At 49.8% G+C, this 7516-nt stretch overlaps 1 protein-coding gene across 1 annotated transcript; it reads right to left on the reverse strand.

The window, feature by feature from the left end:
• Nucleotides 1–6775: 6775 nt before the first annotated feature.
• STEHIDRAFT_112962 (uncharacterized protein) lies at nucleotides 6776–7288 on the reverse strand (the record flags this gene model as incomplete). Its single annotated transcript, XM_007306656.1, has 4 exons — nucleotides 6776–6871; nucleotides 6917–6968; nucleotides 7025–7040; nucleotides 7075–7288. 4 exons carry the CDS (start codon nucleotides 7286–7288, stop codon nucleotides 6776–6778), a joined length of 378 nt encoding a protein of 125 aa, XP_007306718.1.
• Between the last annotated feature and the right edge of the window lie 228 nt (nucleotides 7289–7516).

Below are 7516 nucleotides of genomic sequence, written 5' to 3' on the forward strand. Positions count from 1 at the left end.
ACGTTTGGACCAAGATCTTTCGCGGGTATCGGAGCCTAGGGACCTACCTTCAATTTTGAGCCCGCTACTAATCGAATCGACGCGGAACTGGTGAAACGCGAGATGATTTTCGGATGGGGAGTATTGGGTGGGCCACTCACCGGGAGGTTTCACCCCGATCTCCTTGACGGCACGGACAATTCGACCCAAACCTTTCACGCGGACAGTAGGCCAGAACCATACCTTGAATTTGAGCCCGCTACTAATCAAATCGACGCGGAATTGGTGAAACGCGAAGTCATTTTCGGATGGGGAGTAATTGAGATGACTTACCCCAGGAATACTCGTCGTTCTCGACGATGACTCCGCCAGTCGACTTTGTACCAATGTGTGACGGACAGCACACATTGCTCGCGTCATTTCGAGCCCGTAACATCGAGATTTGAACCGATATTGAAGACGTTATGAGTGATTTTCTGTGAGGAAAATAGCTGAGGGGTAACTCACCGGCTACAATCTCATCTAGTTTGGTCAATGCACCATGGTTTCGCCCCAAACTTTCGAGGTGGTAGGCTATTCGTATCTCTGACGTTCTATCAATCCCTTGATTGAAATGATTGAGCAAGAACTGAGCAAACACGAGACAATGTTGGAGGAGGGAGTGCTGGTAGGGATGACATACTGAGGTAAAACACTTCGTTCTCGACCATTTCTCGGCCGTTTTGCTTCAAACCTGGATGGCGCTGCGTAGTAATGGTGCATCCCGTTAAATCAAGCCGACAACAATGGAAGTCGAGCCGGTATTGAGCCAATGCGAGCAAATATTCAAAGGAGGGTTGAGGGACAAAACTCACCATTGTGTTTCATCTCGCTCTCGCCGTTGAGTGGCCCGTTCCCTACCAAACTTTTATCGTGACTCGTGCATCTGCGTGGTCCCGTCATTTCGAGCCCGCTACATTGAAAATCGAACGATAATTGAGCAAACGCGAAGATGTTTTCGAGAAGGGGTGCTAGAAGCGAAAGCTCACCAATACATTCTGCCTCGTTCTCAAGAACGAGTGGCCTGTGTCCTGCCAAACGTTTATTGGCGTTGATGGAGCTAAGTCTTGCCATAAATTTGAGCCTGCCACATTAAAAATCGAGAAGGAATTGAGCAAACACGGACAAATTTTCGAGGGGGGTATATGGGAGGCGAAAACGTACCAATGTTAGCGTCCTTGTTCTCGACCATGGGTGGGCCTTTTCCTATCAAACCTTTATGAGGGTCGATGAACCTGACGCGCCCGGTCATTTTGAGCCCCTAACATTGCAAATCGAACGGATATTGAGCAAATGCGAAAGCACTTACTTGAATAGACTAATAGAAGCGGAAACTCACCGACGTGTTTGTCCTCGTTATGAACGTTGTGTGGACCGTTTTTGTTCAAATCTTGATTGGTGCGGACCTAGCACGTTCCCGTCGTCATTCTGAGACCGTGACGTCCAGAATCGGGCATCAAATGAGCGATTGCGGACGCATTCAAGAGGGAGGGTCTCGCAGACTGAAACTCGCCTACCTATTTTTTCAGCTACTCAGGATAACCCAGTTATTTAGATTCAGAACGACGCCATAGCTGATGAAACGGGTCCAACCGCAATTTGGAGCCCATGTGATGAGAGAGCGAGCCCAGAGCGAGCCATATCCAGGGGATTTTGTGGCCAGCAGACTCACAGTTCCCTTGGTTACCAGCCAACGAGCGTAGCACAGTGCACTAAGACACATGCGGACACGCAGACACAGACAGGGACACAGACTTAGGTTAGGTTATGAGAAGCAAACACTGCTTCCTAGGTTTCCTAGGTCCAACCCTACCTTAGGGTTACAGATAGCAGTAAGGCAAGCAGAGGGCACAGGAGTCAGTGAGAATGGTGCTGGAGACGGGCCACGCCAGCGTATCGCCTGTGGCGATATGGCACGGCACGGCATAACAGCCTTCCTGCCAGCGCGCTGTATCGCCTGAGGTGATATGACATGGCGTCGCAGCCAGCTCCGCACAAGCTCCGCATCAGCGTATTGCCTATGGCGACACGGCACAGCCACAGCAGGCATCAATTCCTTTCGACCTGGCGGACCGGCGACGGATTGTTTGCGGCCAACGCAAATACAAGATAGGACCACTTTGTGGGGAAAATTGTTGATACATGATGTATCCGCGCGGTGCCCTCGATATTCCCCTCAAAGCGGAAAAAGCGGAAAATTTTGAATACCTTTGAGGAAACAATCCAGCCACGACGAGGATGTTCTATGAGATTTCCGCTGCATTCGGTCAGGTTGGAACAAAGATGCAATGAGGTATGCGCGCGTCGATCCGCGTGGATCAGCGTGGCAGAAATTCCAAATATAGGATACTCTTCCGCTTGCTTTCCGCCACCAACTTCAAGTTTCGGCGTGTTTCAGCACACTTTCCGCCATGCACTTCAAATTTCAGACCAACTTCCGCCAAATTTGGCGGAATGTGGTCCGGTATTTAAGATTTCTTCACTGGCCTCAGACACAACTTCTTTACGGACCAATGTGAAATTCTGGTACACACCAGAAAGGACGCCACTGATTCTGTATATGCTGTAACGGACCTTTTCTAATCATTCCCTTTGTTTCCAGCATTAGAAATACCTTCGTGTGATCAGCTCACCCGAAGTCTCAAAATATCTGCGAAATACGGCTTCACCGAGTTCGATCTAGAATTTGCGCTGGGCGTGGTCTATTGGAAGCTCATCGGTCCGCCCAAGATAGGTTGATGCCTGGTGTGAGCGCTACATCCTTCCTGGCAACTATGCACTGAGGTATCGTCTGTGGCAATAGCACATGGCTCGCAGGAAGGCTGCGACACTGTAGTGTCGCCATAGGCGATACGCCGCTGCACAACAGCCAGGATACCTACCACACTGAGTCATATCGCCACGGGCGATACTCCAGCACAAAGCTGCCAGGCAGGCTGCAGCACCCGTGCTCTAGTGTATCGCTAGTGGCAACACAACGCAGCCACGCAGCTTTCCGGCCAGCTCTGTATTGGGTGAATCGCCTGTGGCGATACCATGCGGCACCGCGGCTTGCCTACGTATTCGCACGTCAGGGCAGCTGTGCGCACTGAGCAGGAGGGAGCACTTAGGTTGGCGCGATGGGCTCGAAACCTGTCGTTCTCGACAACGAATGGGCTGATTCTCATGAAACAAAGGGTAAGAGGCAGTGGAGGACATTGATGTATGTCGAAATAGCCCACTGTTTAGAGAAACCACGGTCGTTTGACCGAGAACGAGTGATTGTAGAGTTAGTAGGCGGATGCTCACCGGGTTCAGATCGTCTTTCTCGACAGCGAGTGGATGGTTTCGCATCAAACCAAATACCAGGTCATATGTAAGTAGTCTGTACGCGTCGATAGAGCCAGCTACCTCGAAAGCACACGATCATTTGACTGAGAACGAGCGATTTCACGATTGGTGAGGGGTACTCACTAAGTTGAGACCGTCGTTCTGGACAGTGATGGAACCGTTTTGCATGAAACAAATTACAGGGACATATGGAGGACACTTGTGCGCGTCGATAGAGCCCACTACGGCACAAACGCACGGTCATTTGGCGGAGAACGAGTGGTTTCACGATTGATGAGGGGTACTCACCAATTTCAGATCGACGATCTCGACGGTGACCGGACAGTTTCTCATCAAACAAGATACCGGGGGCAGTGGAGGGCATAAAGGTGTGTTGGTAGAGCTCACTGTGTCAATAATACACCTGCATTTGACCGAGAACGGATGAATTCACAGCTGGAAATAATGTTGTGGTGTTGACTGTGCCCAGATCATATGTCTGAACGTCGCCTTTGGCGATACGGCGCCATGGGGCGCAGCGTCGTACTACCCGGCCATACAGCTTTTCAATGAGTGCTTCGAGACCTCTTGAGCTGCGATGCACTACTACGGCCAGCATCACATCACTTCTGGTGAGTCTGTGTGGGACAAAAATTAGATAGCGGGTTTTGTAACGTGAGCAACTGCTAGGCTAGAGCATCGCCTATGGCGACACGACACAGCGCACAAGGGACATATAAGATGACCCTCCTAAATGGTCAGCATCCAGCCTGCAATCTTGAAGCTTCAAGACCGTGAACACTACTTCGGGGCGTAGCATCGCCATTGGCGACACAGTGCACTGGAGAACCGCTGCAGCACGCACTTGGACGGCCCGGTTTCTAGATGGGCTTGATCATGTTCTAGAACGAGAACAACAATGACCGCGTGTTGTATCGCCTTTGGCGATACCGTACTGCCCAGAAGTGAAGCTATTGGAAGACTGGCGCACCATGGATAAGGCCCGACTTCAAGTCTGTCATTATCGACAGCGAACAGGTTATCTCAGACGAGGCAAGTGCTGGGGATGGAAGCAGTCATGAATGCGATCCATTCGATCTCAACACGACGCGAATCGCACGGAAACTGAATGAGTTAGAACAATATTTTGGAGGTAGAGATATTGAAACACGACTTACCCCAACGATCGTCGTCGTTCTCGACAATGGCTCCGCCAATTGATTTGTATCAAGTGCGCGAATGATAGCGCACATTCCTCCCGTCATTTCGAGCCCGCAACGTCGAGATTTGAACCGATATCGAAGAAGTTATGAGTGATCTTCTGTGAGGCAAATAGCTGAGGGGTAAATCACCGGCGACAATGTCGTCTAAATTGGTCAATGCACCATAGTTTTGGCCCCAACCTTCGATGCGTTAGTCTATTCGGACCCTTGCCGTTCTATCGAGCCCTAGACGACGATGATTGAGCGAGAAATGAGCAAACGCGAGATGATATTGGAGGAGGGAGGGTTGGTGGGGATGACACACTGAGGTAAAATGCTTCGCTCTCGACCATTTCCCGGCCGTTTTTCTTAAAACCTGGATGGAGCTGAGTACGTCCAATGCAACCCGTCCGATAGAGCTGATATCGATGGAAATCGAGCCAGTATTGAGCGAATGCGAGTAAATATTCAAAGGAGGGTTGGGGGACCTAACTTACCGAACCAAACCCTCTCTATCTCTCTCATTACCGGGTCGATTCACATCAAACCTTGTGTGCCGCAGGCACGATTGACCGTTCCCGTCAGTTTGAGCATACATAAAGCCAAATCAAACCGCAAATGAGCAAACGCGAACAAAAATTCGAAGAGGAACATTTTGGGGCCATGACTCACCTTGGAGATTGGCATCGATAACGTCCGTTTGCAGCGGTAGTGCGCAGAACAGGGAGCGAGAATCGATAGCCCATATGCAGGCCGTTATTTTGAGCTACTTACCTTGAGGAACGAACCGATAATAAGCGAGAGCGAGCCGGGTTTTGAGGAGGGGGGGTGATGAGACTGTGACACTCATCTCGCTATTGGTGCTCGCTATAGATGACGTGTAGGTTGTTTCTCTCAAAATATTCGCTGGAGATGATGGACCTTATCTATGCCGTTCTTTCGAGCCCATGGCATTGGAGATCGGGAAATATTTGAGCCAACGCGAACACATTTTCGGAAAAGGATGTTACGGGCGAAAACTCGCCATGTGTTTCATCTTGTTCTCGCCGTTGATTGGCCCGTTCCCTTCCAAACTTTTATTGCGACTCGTGCACCTGCGTCGTCCCGTCATTTCGAGCCCGCTACATTGAAAATCGAACGATAATCGAGCAAATGCGAAGACATTTTCGAGAAGGGGTGTTAGGAGCGAAAACTCACCAATACAATTCTGCCTCGTTCTCAAGAATGAGTGGCCGGTGTCCTGCCAAATGTTTATTGGCGTTGATATAGCTACGTCATGCCGTAATTTTGAGCCCACTACATTGAAAATCGAGAAGGAATTGAGCAAATGCGAACAAACTTTCGAGACAGGTATATGGGAGACGAGAACGTACCAACGTTATCGTCCTTATTATCGATGATCGGTGGGAATTTTCCTATTCAACCTTTATTGGGGTCAATGCTCCTGGCCCGTCCCGTCATTTGGAGCCCATAACGTTAGAAATCGAACCGATATCGAGCGAACACGAACATATGTTTGTGGATGAACTATTGGAAGATAAAACTCACCGACATGTTTATCCTTGCTATGAACGTTTTGTGAACGGTTTCTGTTCAAATCGTGATTGGTGCTGACTGATCACATTCCTGTCGTCGTTTGGGGCCCGCAGCGTCCAACATCGGGCGTGAAATGAACGATCACGAACGGATTCACGAGGGAGGATCCCTGCGGGTTCAAACTCTCGTACCTTTTCATTCTGCTGCGGAAAATTCCCCGAGTTATTTGGATTCAGGCAGTCACCATAGCTTACCAAAATATAAGAGAACCCACACCGGGGCGGAGAACGAACCCAGATTAGACGATACCCTAGGAATATTACAGCCAACATACACACTGTTGCCTTAGTTACCGAGCGTAGCACAGTCCGAGCACTAAGATCAAGATGAAACGATTGACGAAGAGACGAACATAAAGACAAACAGAGACACAGACAGCCAGATCGAGAGAATAAGAAGCTGGCAGGCGAAGGTCGGTGAGACATCTATCTCGACCCCTTTGCTCACCATCGCAACATCAGTGCGGAAGGTGGCGGCTGAAAAGAGAGGAAGGCGGCAAATTCCGGAGACAGACGAGTCAAATCTAAGGGCGATGCGACGGGCATGATGCCCCATGGTGCACCCGCGAAATTCATTTTATTCCCAAAATATTCTTGGGGGGTCCCTCCTTTTCCAGGACCTCCTCTGAATATTTTCGCATTTTTTCGGATTTAACCGGCCTCCATCCGTGCCAGAGCAAGACAGGGGATTCCAAGATCCGCTGTGGGGACAACAGTACTAGAATTGGAGGAGTCTGCAGGCTCTTCCTGTGTAAATATTTCACCCAGAGTTGGAAAAGAGTACGCACAGACCTCTGCTTCATTGCTGATGCGAGTCATCGACCCGTCCTCGCTTGCGCTCATCCTGAAAGAAGTGATAAGTTGCCAGTCGAATAGAGTATCGCCAGTAAAAAGACTCACTGTCGTAACCTCTGTACTACCGAACCCATCACTAGTCCGCATGGACGTACCCGCAGTGCCCATCAAGCTGTTTAGACATAACTTCATTGCCTTCACCGATGCCTTAAGTCCCTGTGTTTTAATCTTCTCCTCTGCGAGCTTGATGTGAAGGATCTTGTTTTCGTCTTGAAGCCGGTTCACCTCCGCTTGGAGGTTGTTGACTCGTTCCGCTCGTTCATTGAAATGATCATGGAGATACTGGCTAGAACGAGATGAGGCTGCCATCCAGTGTCAGGATGTGGTTGTCAGTGTAGTGTCGAGCACGAAGATCGAATACGGGAGCAGGAGGCGTGAAATATAGGCGACGAGCCACATTAATTCGGGGGGCGGTGAACTGGAATGCAGTTGCGTGGAACCTCTTGCTGCCATTGGCTGTGAGCTAAGATAGAAGATCAGAACGAGGCTTACCATCGAGGCCACGGTTTCAAGGATGTGGAGAGCTGCAATTGCAAT

This window comes from Stereum hirsutum, assembly GCF_000264905.1.
Source record: "Stereum hirsutum FP-91666 SS1 unplaced genomic scaffold STEHIscaffold_11, whole genome shotgun sequence".
Taxonomy (NCBI): domain Eukaryota; kingdom Fungi; phylum Basidiomycota; class Agaricomycetes; order Russulales; family Stereaceae; genus Stereum; species Stereum hirsutum.